This window comes from Eublepharis macularius, chromosome 11, assembly GCF_028583425.1.
Source record: "Eublepharis macularius isolate TG4126 chromosome 11, MPM_Emac_v1.0, whole genome shotgun sequence".
Taxonomy (NCBI): Eukaryota; Metazoa; Chordata; class Lepidosauria; order Squamata; family Eublepharidae; genus Eublepharis; species Eublepharis macularius.
The window spans coordinates 6,460,551-6,478,675 of record NC_072800.1 but is presented as its reverse complement, the minus strand read 5'-3'; the positions used below and the strand labels follow the sequence as shown (position 1 = coordinate 6,478,675).

The 18,125-nt window shown below is 45.8% G+C and overlaps 1 protein-coding gene across 1 annotated transcript in view; it reads right to left on the bottom strand.

Moving 5' to 3' along the window:
- Positions 1–18,125, bottom strand: part of FHOD3 (formin homology 2 domain containing 3) — a 472,076-nt gene that overhangs the window by 70,453 nt on the left and 383,498 nt on the right. The window contains 2 exon segments of the mRNA XM_054990826.1: positions 383–565; positions 3,103–3,261. Coding sequence (XP_054846801.1) covers positions 383–565; positions 3,103–3,261 — 342 coding nt within the window.

The window sequence follows — 18,125 nt, the reverse complement described above, 5'->3', positions numbered from 1 at the left end:
CTTTGGGTCAGCTGGAACAAGGGGGGAGTTTTTAAAAGTTTAAATTGCCCTTGGCGAAAATGGTCACATGGCTGGTGGCCCCGCCCCCTGATCTCCAGACAGAGGGGAGTTTAGATTGCCCTCCGCGCTGCTCAGTGGCGTAGAGGGCAATCTAAACTCCCCTCTGTCTGGAGATCAGGGGGCAGGGCCACCAGCCATGTGACCATTTTCAAGAGGTTCCGGAACTCCATTCCACCGCATTCCAGCTGAAAAAAAGCCCCGCTTAAACATCCAGTGGGAGATCTGTTCATGGATCGTCTGACATCACATGGTCCAGTCCTAAACACATGAACATGAAATCTTGAGTCTGCTTCCATTCCCCCAGAAATCAGGAAGAGATTACCTTTTCCACAAGGTCATAATCCATTTTGAATGCCCACAGCTGAAGTCGAGCGGAGAGTTCAGTGACGGAAGAAAGCGTCAGAAGGAACTGTTCAGCACTGCCCAGTGGGATGTCAGGGTTGGCTAACTGAGCCTCCTGAATTTTCTGTTTCTCCTCTTCTGTGGGAATCATTGTGAGAATTTTCTAGAAAGACAGAGAAGGACCATGAATGACCCTATTGTGCACACACATTCAACAACACAGGTACCTAATTTGGTCCTACAATAGCTGAAATTAGTTTTTGTCGATTCTGATTTGAGTCCAGTGGTATATCCTACCAGTCACATATCACACCTGTCCTGCGCCAGCTGCACTGGCTTCCGGTTGAATTCCGAATCAGGTTCAAGGTGTTGGTTCTTACCTTTAAAGCCCTGAGCGGGTTGGGACCGGCATATCTTTGGGCCCGCCTCTCCCTGTATGTTTCCCGGAGTCCGTTTCGATCAGCGGATGTTTACTGGTGGCCCCCAGCCCCAAGGAAGCCCACCTCGCTTCAACCAGGGCAAGGGCCTTTTCAATCCTGGCCCCAGCCTGGTGGAACGCTCTGTCAATAGAGACCCAGGCCCAGTGGGACATATTATCGTTCTGCCGGGCCTGTAAGACAGAGCTGTTCCGCCAGGTGTTCAGTGGTTGAAGGGGGTGGTGCCATGTCAGCCTCCCACCTTTGGGGTGGGGGTGGGGGGTTCTCCCCACCATTGCACTTGGTTAATTTATTTTATTATTGTTTTGTATGTTGATTTTAGTATTGTTGTTTTCTTGTTTTTATTTATTTTAACTTGTTCACTGCCCAGAGCCCCTGAGGATGGGCGGTATATAAATTGAAATATAAATAAAATAAATAAATTATAACATGGTTAGAGCAGAAATGAGCACCTGTGTAAGAATCCTAAGTCTCTATTCAGTCCTGGGGGTGCATTGTTCTGAAATTGTGTGAATAAACTCAATTTCACATTATAACTATCTCCCATTGAAGTTTCTCTGAGGACAGCCACTTTTAGGACAGCAGTGGAATATCCTGGAAGATTAAAATGTTCTCCCACTGATTTTTGAGTGTTGTGATTTCTAATGTCATATTTGTGTCAGGGATCTCCATTCCTGCTTGTGTCTGAAGAAGGGAGCTGTGACTCTCAAAAGCTTACATCCTAAAGATTTTGTTGGTCTCTAAGGTGCCCCTGGACTCAAATTCTGCTGTTCTACTGTAGACCAACGCAACTATTGCTGGGTTTGACAACCGAAATATTTATGTTTTCTTTTCCTTTTCAGATAACCTATAGGAATATTTGAAGGATTATCCACATCCGGGTTAGGCTTTTGGGTTTATAAACTTCTGTCTCTCTAGTCTTGTTACCACTTGCCCAAGTCCAGCAGGACTAAAATGCTGGAGGAGGCCTTTGCATCTGTCGTTGGTTGAGGAACTAGTCACAGGAGTAGATGTACAGCCCCTGGGAAAATCTCTGCAACATTTGGGGTTGTGTGCATGTATGGTCTTCGTTGCAGAGCTAGCCACAGCGATGATCAAAGGGATGGAGAAGCAGGAGAGACTGAATCCAGCTTACTTCCCTATCCAGCCCCACCACAGGAAACCACCAGATATATTTGCCTGGTCCAGGGTGCCTGAGATGGACGAGCTCTCTCAGTAAAGCTGTGCTACAGTCCACTGCTTCACGCTGTCAGAACTATGTAGGAACCACGGCACGTGGCAAGGAGAGCGGGGCATTTTTCTTTAGCTAGGATAATAACGTATGTATGGACAGTATATCTTGAAATAATCTCATTATTGCAGTTTTCCTTTCTGTTTGATTACACCTCTGAAAAGATGCTCAGAGAAGGGGAGGTGGACTTCAACACGTGCCCTCTCACTAACTGTAACCTGTTCAATTAATGGTGACCCACTCTCCTAGCTGTCTAGCCATGTCCTGGATTCCATTTCTTTGCCATGTAACTTAAGCAAGAAGCCAGAACCTGGCTCTCTCATATATAATAATTAACTGCTGTCAAGTTGCGACCAATTTGCTGTGTCTCCTTATGGGGTCTTCAAGGGGAAAAGATTACCAGAGATGGGTTTGTCATTGGTTTCCTCTGCATAGAAACCCTGGTCTTTTGGGTGGTCTCCCTTCCAAGTACTAAACATGGCCAAGCCTAATTAGCTTCCAAGCTCAGGCTAGTCAAGGCTATTAAGGCTGCATATATATGTAAGCTTAAACTGGAAGAAATTTAGTATGTATAACTACAAAAGTGCATAGCAAGCAATTCTCCTGTTCTTTAATTCTGCTAGGAATGTAGAATATATTGCTGACCACACACACCTCCAATGATATGAATAAAAAGAGAAATATTTATATCTTTAAACAAAATTTCAGAGTAAATTTTTTATTTGTCTTCTAATTTTGCCCCAGTGATTTACACTCCTGAAAGGATTTTAAGGTTAATGGGTTAGCTCACTAGTATCTCAACTGATTGGCTGAGGAAAGGTGCACCTGCCAAAATTCCCTCTTTTGCACACAAAATTGGCCCAAATAAGGGAGTGGGTCTTGTATTGCAGGTAGGTTGTGTTTTTGAAAAGAACACTTCCCTTTTCTTTTAAAAGGTCCCCACATTGACATTTTTTTCAGTTCCCTACTAACTGGAAATCATAATCTGATTTTAATTTAAACCCTTGGCAAACGGCATTTTTTCCTCTGTACCTCTATTCCTTCCTTATTTAATGCATATTCATCAAAGTTCAAAATGGCAGTCTTAATTGTCCTCGGAGGAGGTAATACTGTCAGCCCAATATTAATAGCATTGCTCCGTTTGGAATCCAGGACAATGATTTCTTGCCTCTTCCCATCAGCAGCAGTTTTCTGTGGGGGGGAAAAACAGGGAGAAGAGGTGAGCTCTCCGATGCAGCATACCAATTGACAACAATCAGCAAGGACTCCATCTTGAGTGCGACTTGTGATTCCAGTGAAGAAAACAACACTTGTAAACACAAGGCGTGTCATATAAGAAGCAGCCAAAGGGAATGGTTGCAATGGGATGCTGATAAGGAAACCACTTCAGCTGTGGGAACTAGTCACGTCTGCCCCTGTGACTTACTCCCAATTCACCTTCTCATCCCCCAAAGAAGATATTCTTGAAAGTAGAAAGTTGTGAATCTTTAAGGGCACTATTGCAGAAGTGCCACGTCCTCAGCGATCAGAAAGATGGTGCCTGTTTGGAATATGTTGTGCAGAAAATGTTCAAGCTGCCGTTGGCCAGTGTTACCTATCTGATTCCCTCATTCTTCCCCAAAAGTACTTAACAGCTGAACATGCTGTTGGAAGAGGAGGATTCAGCCCTGTCCCTTTCCTCAGGTTTCAGAGGGGGACAAACTAAAGAGTTAGAAAGGTCAGGGCACCCTGTTTACTGCTCTGACTGTCCTTTGAGGTGCAGGTTGCTATTCTCAGGATTGCCTCCTCCTGACTTCCTCCCTCCCACTTTTTCTCTTCCTGGCATTGTTCCAGGCAATGCCTTTCTCCTTCTCCTCCCTCCATCTTGGCAGCAGGCCTTGTCCTGCCATTCATGTTCATTCTTAGACTAGATAGGTAATTAGGATCTGTCTCTCCTCCTTTCCTATCAGAGTATGGAGTTCCTGCAATAGAAAGGAACTCTCATTTCCTTTCTAAATATAAAGCAAGTGTATGATTTGTTATTTTCTCTCCTGCACACACACCAGCCAGCAGAACCAGCTCACAACCACCTATAAATCACGCTTCCTATGCCAAAGGATAGACTCTACTAACCAGGGGTCATTTCCTAGAAAAAGAACTGCAGGAACTCATTAGCATAACTCATTAGCATATGCCACACCCCCTGACAAGTGTGTCAGAAGGCAACATCCCCCCCCCCAGGCCCCTTTCCACAAAAGTCTGCAAGTATTTCTTTAAAGAAAAATGAACTCAAAGCAGCTTACTCTCCTCTGGAGAGCCAGCCCTGCTTGCAGCCACTCACTCTCTCAAGTCACAAATGAAAATAAAGCAGTATGAATTCCAAGCACCCTGCCTTCCTTTGGAGCTCAGCACCACTCCGCTTGCACTCACTCACTCACTCCCCCGCTGCCCCAGTCACAAATGAAAGTAAAAGAGCAGAGCAGAATGAATGCAATCAGCTTGCCTTCCTTTGGAGCCCAGCACCACTTGGCATTCACTTATTTTCTCCCCCGCCCCCCGCCCCCGCCCCCGCCCCAAGTCACAAACAAAAGTAAAAGAGCAGAGCAGAATGAATACAATCAGCTTGCCTTCCATTGGAGCCCAGCACCACTTGGCTCGCACACTGAGGAAAAGTAATCACGTGGGTGGGGCCAAAACCCACGTGACCTCTTTTTAGAGCTACCAGAACGCCGTTCCTGTGCGTTCCGGCTCCAAATGAGCCCTGCTGCTAACAGCCCAAACATGGAATCCTTTAATTAGGTTTCTGGGGCCTACATAACCATTTATTTATCACATGCTTTATGATGTCAGAAGCAGAATCCATAAGAAACGTTAACAGTGCTATGTTACCTGGCTTGATGCCCTGGCTAAGCTCCTCATCAGAAGAGGAGAACCTACTGTCCCTAAGTCCTGCCTTACAGATGCTCCCTGTGAGGTGGATTCTTCACAGCCCCCCCCCCCCCGTAAGGGAACCTTCACCGGCCCCCTGAGCCAGCAGGGCCCTCAACTCCGGAGGCTCCAGCATGGACCCACCCATAGCCAGACCCACCACCATCTGCCTCTGGACCCCAGGAGTAGAGAAGATGAAGAACTAGGTACCCCAAAGTCTCTCCTCCTGTAAGGAAGCAGCAGGAGAGACCACTGAGTCGCTGCAGGATCTGGGCCCACTACTCGGGGTTGACTTGGCTTGCAAGATGCTGACCCAGTATCACCTGTAGGGAAACTCCCTATATAAGCCTGCATTGAGGTGGGAATGGAAGAGGGATTAGCTTGTCTGCAGTTTTGCTCACTAGCCTACCAGTTGCTGGGATCCTGTGAGCCTTGTGGCCTTTGGTCCTGAGACGGCTGAGGCCTGTCCATCAGAGACTGTCATAATGGAACTCTGTGGCTGCTGAAGGCCTGGTGAGCAGCACGCTAAACCACCCCACCTAAGCAATGCCTCTGACCCTCGTCATCCCATCCAGTCTGCCTGTATTTGGACTTCTGCTTCTGCAATGAAAGCTCATTTGTCTGCAATCATCCAAAATCTGAACTCTTCAACCTCCTCCCTTGATCCAGCCCTGCCTTCATCCAATCCTTCCTGAATCACTGAACCCCCATATGGGTCTACATGTGCAGAGGACGCTCTGCAAGAGACCGACCTGGCAGGGGGATGAATCTGGTGAACAGGCTGTGCTACATGATAGCTTCCAACAGAATCAGCTACAGGTCAAACTACAGGAGACGATGGGAACACTGCGAGTCAATTCAGATTTTAATAGAAAAGAGTCCAGTAGCACCTTTAAGACTAACCATCTCCGTCAGATGCATCTGACGAAGAGAGCTGTGGTTCTCGAAAGCTTATGCTACAGATGCATCTGATGAAGAGAGCTGTGGTTCTCGAAAGCTTATGCTACAGATGCATCTGATGAAGAGAGCTGTGGTTCTCGAAAGCTTATGCTACAGATGCATCTGATGAAGAGAGCTGTAGTTCTCGAAAGCTTATGCGACAGTAAAGTTGGTTAGTCTTAAATGTGCTACTGGACTCTTTTCTATTTTGCTACTACAGACTAACATGGCTAACTCTTCTGGATCTGAATCCAGATTTTAAATTTCTTTTTTTGTTTACTTAACAAAAGCCACATGAGGCTGTGATTCAGGTTTATGCAGGGTGGCAGGGGAAAGAGGCAGTTTAGATGCTATTAAAAACAGCTTAAAAAAAGTAGTCACAATATGGGATGTCTGGTCCCCCCCTTTTTAGGGCCAAGGGTGCACATGTCAATTTTGGTCAGTGAAGCTGCCCATGGGGGAAGAGTTAAAGCCCCCTTTCCTCTTCTTCTGCTGCATGATCCTAACCTGGACTGGGCCCCTGTAAGACTCTAGCTTTTAATCCCCCCCCCCCCATCTTGCCTGTTTTGACTGCCTCTGACACATCTATTCAGGCTGAATTGCATTAATTTACAACTTGGGAACTGTAGGGGTGGGAAAATCAGTTAGGAAATCCAACCAAAAGTAACAACATGAAATTGCTGAAGTTTATGGTTGGAGTGATACTACATAAGCAACTTCTAAAAATTAATTTGACTATGTAAAAAACTTTTATGATAGTGGCCCAGACCACTTTTCCAGTTTGTAGCACTGATACCATTTGACTCATGAAAGTCATGGACAATTTTGGTCTCTAAAGGTGCTAGTGGACTTGAGTTTTGTTCCATTATACTCATAAATCTCTGCTCCCTGTGTTGGTGAACTCTCATGCTCCTCCCTCCTTCTCTTTCCTGTGTTCTTTCCTCTCATCCTTTTGCCAACAGTCCTTTTCCAATTATCATTTCTCAAACAGGGAAGAATTGGTAGAAGAGATGAAGGTGGTGGGGACCTTAGGGGGAAGTGACCATGTCCTCCTTGAATTCCAGTTGCTGTGGGGAGCCAAGGAAGTTTGTAGCCAGACTCGTAGGTTAGATTTTCATAGGGCCAACTTCGATGAACTCAGAGGCTTGATGAGAGTCATTCCGTGGGGGAGTGTGCTGGAAGGGAAAGGAGCGATTGACGGGTGGGCCATTCTCAAACACGAGCTTTTGCAAGCTCAAGCCCTCACTATCCCAACAAGACAGAAACATGGTAAGTGCTCCAAGAAACCGATGTGGATGCACAGAGAGCTCCAGAATAAGCTAAGGGAGAAAAAGGAAATGTTCAGGAAATGGAGAGAAGGACAGACCTCTAAAGAGGAGTATATGAGGGTTACTAGGTACTGCAAATCAGCCACCAGAGAGGCCAAAGCTCAGTACGAGCTGGGTCTGGCCAGGAGGGCTCGCTACAATAAGAAAAACTTCTACAGATATGTGAGAAGCAAATACAAGGTAAAAGAGGCAATTGGACCGCTGTTGGGGGTAGATGGAGAAACTCTGATGCAGGACAGAGAAAAAGCAGACAGGCTTAATGACTTGTTTGCCTCTGTTTTCTCCCTGAAGAACTCAGGCACATCTACAGATAGTAGAAAATGTGGCAGGACACCTGAGTGGCTAATTGACATTGACAGAGAGGTAGTGGAGAGGCATCTGGCTGCACTGGATGAATACAAATCCCCTGGGCCGGATGGGGTGCACCCAAGAGTGCTGAAAGAACTTTCCAGAGAACTTGCAGAACCCCTGTCCATCATCTTCAAGGCCTCCTGGAGGACTGGGGATGTGCCACAAGATTGGAGAAGAGCGAATGTTATCCCAATCTTTAAGAAAGGGAGGAAGGATGACCCGGGAAACTACAGGCCGGTCAGTCTGACTTCTGTTGCTGGGAAGGTATTAGAACAGATTTTAAAGGGATCAATCTGTAAGCATCTGAAGGACCACTCAGGGATCCGGGGAAGTCAGCATGGTTTTGTTCCTAACAGATCTTGCCAGACCAACCTGGTTTCCTTCTTTGATCGAGTGACCAGCTTACTGGATCGGGGGAACTCTGTTTTTTTTTTTTTGAAAAATTTTTTATTGGGTTAGAACATTTTTATTTTTACATTACAATCAATTTTCCCCTAATTTTTCGTTTCTAACCCCCTCCCTTTCCCCCCCTTTTGTTGACTTCCAACAGTTTTCCCACCCTCTGTCCCTTTTCCCTTACTTCTATTAAATTCCTCTGTCTAAAACAGATATACATTCTCCATTATATTAAGCAGTGCATCATTAACTCCTTTAATTATTATACACCCAAACTATACGTCTTTAGATAAACAATTTATCCCATTTTCCAGTTTTGAATAATTCTATATAAACCTATATATCATAAGCCATAAAAATTTCCCACATTTAAATCAAACAATTTGATTTGTTCTCTATATATTACTCATTTCAACTTTTTATGGTAATTCTATATAACTCCTCAGATATTCAATCAATTTAACTCTTCTATACATTCAGTTTGGTGCATATAAATCTTGTCAAAGAAAGAAAATATTGTTAGTTAGTCAATCCTCATGTTTAAACCTTATCATTAATTATTCTCTATCAGTTGACCTATACATATCTATATATATCTCAATCAATTAATCTAACTGCTTATAAATTCACATTTCTCTTCCTCCCCCGGTAAAGTCACCCCTCTCTTTTATACTTTTATTATATTTCAGTAGTTCTCAAACTGCCACAGTTTTCCTCCCACCTCCCATTTCTTCTCCAGGTATTGTTTCAGCTTCTCCCAGTCTGTGTTGAACTGCCCTGAGTCCAGATCTCTCAGTTTTCTTGTCATCAGATTGGAGGGAAGTGTCCAGTGGGGTGCTGCAGGGCTCGGTTTTGGGCCCGGTACTTTTCAATATTTTTATCAATGATCTGGATGAAGGAGTGGAAGGGCTGCTCATTAAATTTGCTGATGATACCAAACTGGGAGGGGTAGCAAACACCCAAGAAGATAGAATTAAAATTTAACAAGACCTGAATACTCTGGAGAAGTGGGCAGCTGTGAAAAGGATGCAATTCAACAAAGACAAGTGCACAGTATTACATCTGGGCCACAAAAATGAGAAGCACAAATACTGGATGGGGGATACACTTCTGGGCAGTATTATATGTGAAAGGGATCTTGGGGTAAGAGTGGACTGTAAACTGAATATGAACAGTCAGCGTGATGCAGTGGCAAAAAAGGCTAATTCAATCCTGGGTTGTATCAAAGGGGCCATAGCATCGAAATCGCAGGAGGTCATAGCCCCTCTCTATACTGCCTTGGTCAGGCCACACCTGGAGTATTGTGTGCAGTTCTGGAGGCTTCACTTCAAAAAGGATGTGGACAAAATCGAGAGGGTGCAGAGGAGAGCGACAAGAATGATCAGTGGTCTGGAGTCTGAGCCCTGCGAGGAAAGGCTGAAGGCCTTGGGAATGTTTAGTTTGGAGAAGAGGAGGTTGAGGGGGGACATGATTGCTCTCTTTAAATATTTGAAAGGCTGTCATTTGGAGGAGGGCAAAGAGCTGTTCCAGTTGGCAGCAGAGGGTAGGACGCGAAGCAATGGGCTAAAACTACATGCACAAAGGTACCGACTGGATATTAGGAAAAACTTTTTCACGGCCAGAGTAGTTCAAAAGTGGAATCAGCTGCCTAGGGAGGTGTGGTGAGCTCCCCTTCACTGGCAGTTTTCAAGAAGAGGCTGGATGAATACTTGTCAGAGATGCTTTAGGCTGATCCTGCACTGGGCCGGGGGTTGGACTAGATGGCCCCTTCCAACTCTATGATTCTATGATTCTATGATTAGTTTAGACTAAATGAAGTACAAAGTGAAAATATCCCAGTCTCTGGGAAAAGATACAACGTTCGTTGCTAGCAGTTCTCCTTCAAGGACACTTGCTGGAAAAGTGAAAGTACATATTTTCAATAGATAACGGAGAGGCCCCACTGGCTCTCCTGTATTTTATGTTAGCAGTTAAGACACTCTCAGATGACTTATACAGTATACAGAATATAACTTTGGCAAACAGTTATGATTAGCACAACCTGCATAACACACTAATGGCAGGTATGGCGGCATACATGACATACCGCCTCCCTCAAGATTGGCACCCCTCACAATGGGCCGGGTTTGTCAGGGTAGAGTCTATGGAATTTGCTTATAAGCCTTGGAGCTGTCATGTTTGAGCTTTCTACCCAATTCCCTGTAACTCTCAGCAAAATATTTCCAATAAACCAAGTAAAAAAGGTTTTCCCGTTTTATTTTGGAGTTCAGGATGTCTTCTACTTCATGGTACACTTGTCCATCCAGCAGGATGGGGTGGGGAGCTCCACGCTCCGGATGCCATTTGTCTGGGGGGGGAAAGCTTTTTTCAGCAGGATAAAGTGAAATACTGGGTGGGTTTTTAAAGTTCTTTGGTAAGTCCACCTCTACAGTCACTTCACTTATTGCTTTCTTTACTGGGAAAGGTCCCAAAAATTTCCATCCAAGTTTTTTACTAGGTTGCTCTCAGGTGTTTGGTGGAGATGTACACATAATCTCCTGCTTGCAGTTTCCATTGGACAGATCGCTTCCTGTCAGCAAACTTTTTGTAATCCGCTTTGGCTTCTTCTAAAGTCTTTTTTATGACCTCCCACTGGGTCGTTAAGTTAGTCCACCACTCCCCCCAGATCTCCTGGTTGCTGAGATTTTGGGGTTTGAGTAAAGGGCAGTGCTGTGCCCTCGTAGCCTTGTGCTACCATAAATGGGGAGGCACCTGTGGAACCGTGTATTGAGTTGTTATAACAATATTTGGCAAAAACCAAGAAATCAGTCCAATTATCCTGTTGATAATTGATATAGCATCTTAGGAACTGTTCTTTTTTTTTATAATATTTTTTATTTTTCAATATCTAACATACAAAACTACTACATACATACATACCCTACAAAACAGTAACTACAAAAGACTACAATAGCACAAGGGATGGGAAGGAAAGGAGAAAAAAAAGAAAAGGAAGGGGGGTGGGGAAAAAGGGGAAGGTAATCTACAAACACTAAACACTACGTTTCATGTTTTCCCTTCATACTGCCATTATTCGAAAGTTAAAGCTTTATATTATATTGATGGAGTGGTTGACCTTACTAAATGCAAATTACAATTTAAATTCAAATTAAATTTTTCTTCCCCTCCTGGGTCCCGGACGCAATTCTCTCTGAGCAGCTGCAGCCACAGTGCTCATTTCCTCCCCCCCCCCCTCAGACTTCTCCTTTTCGTCTTGCTTGGTGCACTGAAATTCCGGATTTTTATCCTCAAAATCCCTTAGTTGATCTTCTGATAATAACTTGAAAGCTTGATCTTTGTGACTGAACCAGATTCCTTCCGGAAATAACCATTTGTACTTTATTCCACGTTCTCTCAGAAGAGCTGCGAACTTTTTATACTTAAAACGTCTTTTCCGAACTAGAAATGGGACGTCTTTCAATATCTTAACTTTATTACCCAAAAAGTCCAAATCCGCATTGTATGAATTATATAGGATAGTGTCCCGGATCCTCTTAGATGAAAAATCAATGATGATCTCGCGAGGCAACTGACGCTTCATTGCATATTTTGAAGTAACCCGACGGACTTCCAAAATGGTGCTTTTTAACTTCTTCTTTAGTTGCCCTCGCGGGTGTCGCCAATAGTTCCGAGACCAGACCCCGTAAATCCTCATTTTCCTCCTCTTTCACATTCTGGAGACGCAAAATTGTCTGTGTTCGTTCCACTTGTAGCCCGATCAGCTGATTCTCCACCAGTTTGAGCTCTTTATTCGTAGCCTTCACGAGTGACGCACTTTCCCGAGCAGACTTCTCTGCCCCCCCCGCTGCTTCCTTAATGGTTTTCACTTCGCTCTCAATTAAGCCCACCCTTTGATCTGTTTCATTCAGCTTGTCAACAAAGGGTTTTATAGCTTCACCAACCGCCCTCCGCACTACCTCCTCCAACGACTCTCCCTTTAGGGCAGCTGAAACTGACTTGCCCAGGGCAGGACTTTGTTTTTTTGTTGCCATTTTAGGGGGGGGGACCGCCAGCCGGATTCTGAAACTCAGCAAAGGGGAAGAACAAGCCTTCTTAGCTTCAGATCCCACCACTCCTTCACGTACGCTTGTAGTATCAGAAGGGATTCGCTTACTTGCAGGCTCTCGCCTAATTCTGCTCTTTGCCATTTTCCATGGCCCGGCAGCACTCGAGGCACCGCGCACGTCCGCCGGCCTCCGTAGGGACAAACGGGCAATTAACCCCCCGCATTGATTCCGGGGGGCTCTTCCCGCAGCGTCCCGGACCCAGCCTCCCTCACTGGGAGTTTTGGGGGCTAATCTTCGCAGATCAGCCGCCCGGACAGGGTGCTCGGGCGCTTCCTCTCGAGCCCGCGAAGAGGAGCGTCCGACATGGCTGAGAAAACGAAACCGAATCGCATCTTAGGAACTGTTCTAACACCTGGTTAGTCCTTTCCATTTGCCCATCGGTCTCAGGATGATAGACGGAGCTAAATCCTTGTTCAATCCCTGCTACTTTGAGTAGCTCCTGCCAGAAGTTGGCAACGAACTGGACTCCCCTATCTGAAATTACCTTCTTTGGAAAAGAGTTCAGCCTGACCATGTGTTGCATAAAGAGAGTGGCCAGTTTCTTTGCTGTGGGGATAGTAGCGCAGGGAACAAAATGGGCTTGCTTAGAAAACAAATCAACCACCACTAGAATTACAGTTTTCCCTTTCGAGGGGGGAAGATCAGTGATAAAATCCATCGAGACCACAGCCCATGGTCTAGGAGGAGTTTCGAGTGGTTGTAATAGTCCGGGTTTTTTCCCCTCCTCTGGGTTTCCCCATTATACATACTCGACAAGAAGATACATACTAAGAAATAACTCTTCTCATATTTGGCCACCAAAATTGCCTTTGCACTAGATGCAATGTTTTTAAGTATCCAAAATGACCAGCCAAGTTAGAATCATGACATTGTTCCAACACTTCCCCTCTTAGGCTGGCTGGAACATACAATTTATCATTTCTGTACCAGTTACCATTTCCCCCTTCTTTCAACTCAGGTTTTGGTACAGCTTCCCCCTCCTTTTCCACCTCTTTTTTAAAAATTTTTATTGAATGGGTCATTATACAAATATAAAAACATACACAGTTAACTTTCCATCATATTATAATACCCCCCACCCTTCCCACCCTTTTCCGTTGACTTCCGACAGTTTTCCATTCCCTTTATTACCTCTTAGATAAAATCTTAACCAAACTAAACTCTATATAAAATAATAATAACTATCTAATGATAAATACCATTACCTAACATTCCATATCTTTTAGGACTATCTATCAATAGTATCCAGTAACCTACCTCTTTTTAAACTCTTTTCTCCCAGTGGGGGAGGTCAGGCTTCACATTTGCCTTTGTAGTTTGCTACGGGTAGTAACGGCCCTTCCCAGTGGGGTTGTTGAGAACAATGTATCAATTACCTCCTCCCTTTAGCTTTCATGTTGGGGCATGCATGAGAGTGCATCTGCCCAGTGGGACTGGTTCAGTCTGATAGCGGGCAGGTTCCCCTTTCATGTGGGACCCATCCGTTTGTTCAAACACAATGGGATGCGCCAATTCATTCATACTCAGTTCCAATCCTGTGACTAGGGCCGGTGCTATTAAATCTTGAGTGCATCCCGAATCAATTAAAGCTTGCACTCGCATATGAGGCCCTCTCTTGGGATTCACTAAAGTTACTGGCAGGTAAAGTAGGGCACCTTTTTGTCTCACCTCCGGTGCCATTGCTTTTGGGACCTGCTGCCAGTGCCTTTTCATGGCAGGTCGTTGTTGTTTCCCGTTGGTTGGGCGGGCTGGTCCTCCTCTCCCTCTGAGGGGTTCTCGCCCGCGCCATCTGATGTTTCGGTAGCTTCGAGGCTAGTCTCTGTGCTGTTCCGTTTCTTAGGCACCTTCTTAGGCACCTGCTTTGGCCAATGGCGCAACTCTTCTCACGGGGTGACTCTTCTCTGAGGGTTCTCTCCTTCCTGGGCATTCGGCGGTGAAATGACCTACTCCACCACATATGATGCATAAGCCCTTCCTCCAACGGAGGGCCTTATCTGTCTCCGGGGAGGGGGGTTTAGCCAACTGGCATTCTCCAGGTGGGGTTTCCTAACTCCCCCTTGTTGCTGTATTTTCAAGAGTTTCTCTATTTGGTCTCGGTTCTCAACCTCACATGCAAGCTGGATCTATACACTAGGGCTTTTGCAACTAAGTCCGTGTTTAGCCCCATTCGAAAGAATTTTATTTGAATTTCCTCGGACCAATCCCGCACCTTGGTGGGATATTGCCTGAATTCGGCTGCGTACTCCTGCACTGGCCGATGCCCTTGTTGTAGCGTTTTTTTTGTTTGAGCCCGTTCTTCCTCAAGGAGGTCCTCAAATTGGGCGCTTATTGCTCACACGAATGAACCAAGGGTTTGTAGCTCTGGTGCTTCTGCTTCGTATAGGACTACATACCATTTGGCTGCGGATCCACCTAGTCTCGATCCTAGGTAGCTCACCCTGCTATGTTCGTTGGGGAAAGTGCGGCCTTATTCTTGGAAAAATTCCAGTGCTTGCACAACGAAGAATCCTAGTTCTTCCGGGTTCCCTTCAAACTTTGCATCTAACTTGGGTATTCCTTAGTGTGGTCCCATTGCCAAGAGCCCTCCTCATGGTGCAGCTTGCATTCAGAAGATCAGGGCCGCAGGGGGAGGTTGTGGTAATTGTCCTCCCAGGTGTAGTGGTGGCACAATTTGTGCTTGATACAGTGGCGGGGCCATCCATGGTTGAAACATAGGTGATGGTCCTCCCGGTATTCTGCCCATCGGGTGCCCTGCCAGGGCTTTCTGGTATGGCAGCCCCCATTGTAACCCATTTCTTGCCTGCGCACGGGGACCTGAAGGCTGTTGTCCCCCTCCTTGGGGGAGGTGGTGGCAGGCCCACCGCCATTCCTTGTAGTGGCGTTATGAAGGGGCCCCGCTGAAGCGGCAGCCTCACTTGTGCGCCATGTTGGGACTTGCTGCCTTGTGTTCCGATGGGTACTCTTTGGACAGGCCTTGGTGGGTAAGCTTGCCTTGGTAGTCCTCCCCTTTCTCTTGGCTGGGTTGATGCTGGTACAGTGGCCCCGAGTAATGGAGATCCAGCCGGTAGTGGTTGTCGTAGTGGTGGACCCGTTATCCCCCCTTGGAGCTGTGATGTAGCCACCTGTTGTGGAGAAGCAGAGATTGATTGTAATCCCATCACCAATCTGGCCTGTAGCAACGTCCCTGGACTGCTCTGGGGAGTCGATTCTCCTGGGGGCGATGCAGTGGCCTGTTGTAGGGCATCTGATATGAATTGTAATCCTATTGCCAGTTCATGTTGTGCCAACGCTTGAGAACCGTTCTCGGGGGGGGGGGAGGTCAACCCCCTCCCATCCCGCGGTGGAGCAGTCAGTCCCAGGGATGGTTGCATGGGTGTGGCTTGTTGTGGCACCTGTTACAAGCCCACTTGCATCAGGTAGCCCTCCTGCTTGGGTCCCCACTCTAAGTGACCCACGCATCATCTCTTGCAAACCTTTTATTAATTGTCCCATGTTCCACCGGAATTCATCCATTTCGGCTCGCATCATCCTTAATTCTTGGGACTCAGTCGCCTCCGTTCCTCCCCCCATGAGACTTTCTTGGGGCTCCAGCCTGATGCATTCATTCCCTCCTAGCTGGGGTTTTGGAGAGTTGTGCTGGATCTCTCCCAGCGGGGTGGCCTTGTCTTGCAATATTAAAGTTTTAATATAATGTTCCAATGTCATATTCCACATTGGGTGCATCGGTCCAGCTGCCGCTGCGCCGAGCCCATGCACTTCTGCGGGGTCTTCGATAACAGACTCTACAGGTAGTAGGATTCCATACTCCATGTGCCCTTTCTGCTCAGTGGAGCTCTCTCGTTGTTGGCCTCCTCGAGTTTGAAGTTGTAATGTCTGTAGCCCCTACACCCATGTCATAGTTCTAGGAGTGCTAAATGCTAATACTGTGTTACTGTCTGATTTCATATTGCAACTGCTATGTACATCATTGTTTGATTTCATAGATTGTATGCATCACTTTTGTTTCTCCCTCTCACAGCCTGGGAACACAGCTGGGAGAGCTATGGGTAATCTCTTCCTTTGAAGTGCATTGAAATGACCTTGTAATGTCTGAAATGTTACAGTTCTCTATATCTTGTCTAGCTAATATATAAACTCCAGAAAAGTTTCACAGACTTCTTCCCACTCAAACTTGTGGTTTAGAAAGGGGAATGTTTGAGTATTTAGACCTATACTTTCCTCAAGCCTTTATTCCTTTCAAAGAAGCTGTACTGCTTAGTTGCTCTTTGCCTCTAAGTAAACCTATGGACCTGTGCATCTGGAAAAGATCTGATTTCTGAATAAAGTCATTTAACCAAGGACCTGTGTCTTGCTGCAATGATCCAGGGATCTGTCTGCCATAGCCTGTCATCCATAGCCTGACAGAAGTATTCTCCCAGGTCAAGGGACTGGTGGAGAAAAATTGCTCCACGCTGCTGTAGCTTTCTTTCCCTTGTCTTTTGGGTCGCTGATCGGCACAGTGCCCACTCTTGGGGAGTAGCTAGGGTCCAGTTCCAATAAGTAGCACTCCTCTTGGGTTTTGCTCCAAGTTCCTTGTATGTCGGGGCAGTGGCTGCTGCTCCGAGCCCTCGCGTCTCTGCGGGGTCTTGGTCTACCAGGTACTCCACATCATATTGGGGTCTGGGTACTAGTTCAGCAGCAAGATCCCCAGCCGTTCCATCTTCCAGCATTGGAACTGGCTGGGGTTTGAAGATGGGTTGTGATTCCTCTGGTTCCGTCGTCCCCGGGTCCAACTCATGTGACATGATGCCGGTAACTGAACTCCAGAGGTTTTTGGTCCAGAGGGAAAAAGGACTTCTGCCAAAAACCTCTGGAGTTCGGCTACCGGCATCATGTCGGTAGTAACCAGGTGCTTCTGCTGTTCTGGACTTCTTGATCTTTCTTCCCAATCTTTGTCAGCTACTTTAAATGACAACGCTAATCTGAGGTACTTTGACAGTGCAATTCCCCCAGAGTGACATCTTGCAGAAAACGGCAAAGGAAGAATGTCAAAGGGGGGGGGGGACGGAAGAATTCTCCCATCGTTCCTTCCCAAAGGAAAGGGGTTTTACATGAACAAGAAGTGAAGCCATTGTAACACAGAGGTTCAGGTCCGGGAATACGGCACTCTGATTTGGTCAACGGAGTAACGGACATACCTGAATTATGCCATCAACACTGAAATGCAAGGAATCATCGGGTCTACAAACCACCAAACCAAATGCAGTCCACCAGTGGCTTAATGAACCCAATTTGAATCCAGTTTAAATCTGACACAATTGAACTATATAGCTCTGCCTGTAGCCAGCATCACATTTAATCTTGGTTACTGGTGCCCTCGTGCACCTGATCAGCATGGCAGACTGACACCTGCCTGGGCTTCTGTTTCCTGGCATGCAAATGATGAGCAAATAAGCAAGATGGCCTGGTCTGGAGGAGACACTGGCTCCATGAAGAAGCTGCCTTTAAATTACTAAACCAACAGTGGAAACCACACTGGAGGATCCAAATCAATAATTACCACACTAAAGTAAATATTTGTTCGTATATTCTGTGCTCAGTGAACCTCAATATAAATATTAAACAATCTATTCCAAAATACAGAACAATAATTTACATTCCATACAGTGAATAATACACATTTTAGTAATTTTCACAAAGACAATTTTAACACAGCTATAATAGCGACAACTCCAAAATGAATATTTATTAAATCCTTTTAATAGCTCAAATCCCCCATCTTTGACGTACACAAGTCTCATCAGTTGGGTATAGAACCTAAGGAAATGCAGCATGATATTTGCTAGTGCACACAAGCCTAATAATTTTTGTTGGTGTACACAAAGGCTATTCATAAAGTCTAATTGTATGTTTCAGGTGGCTGAGAAGCACTAGCAAAATGTTTGAATCGTGTGGCCTGTGCGATGACCCGGAAGTGATGTCATTGCACAAGCTGGGAGTTCATGCGCGCAACGGGGGAAACTATAAAGTAGGTGTTGGACTTCTGACC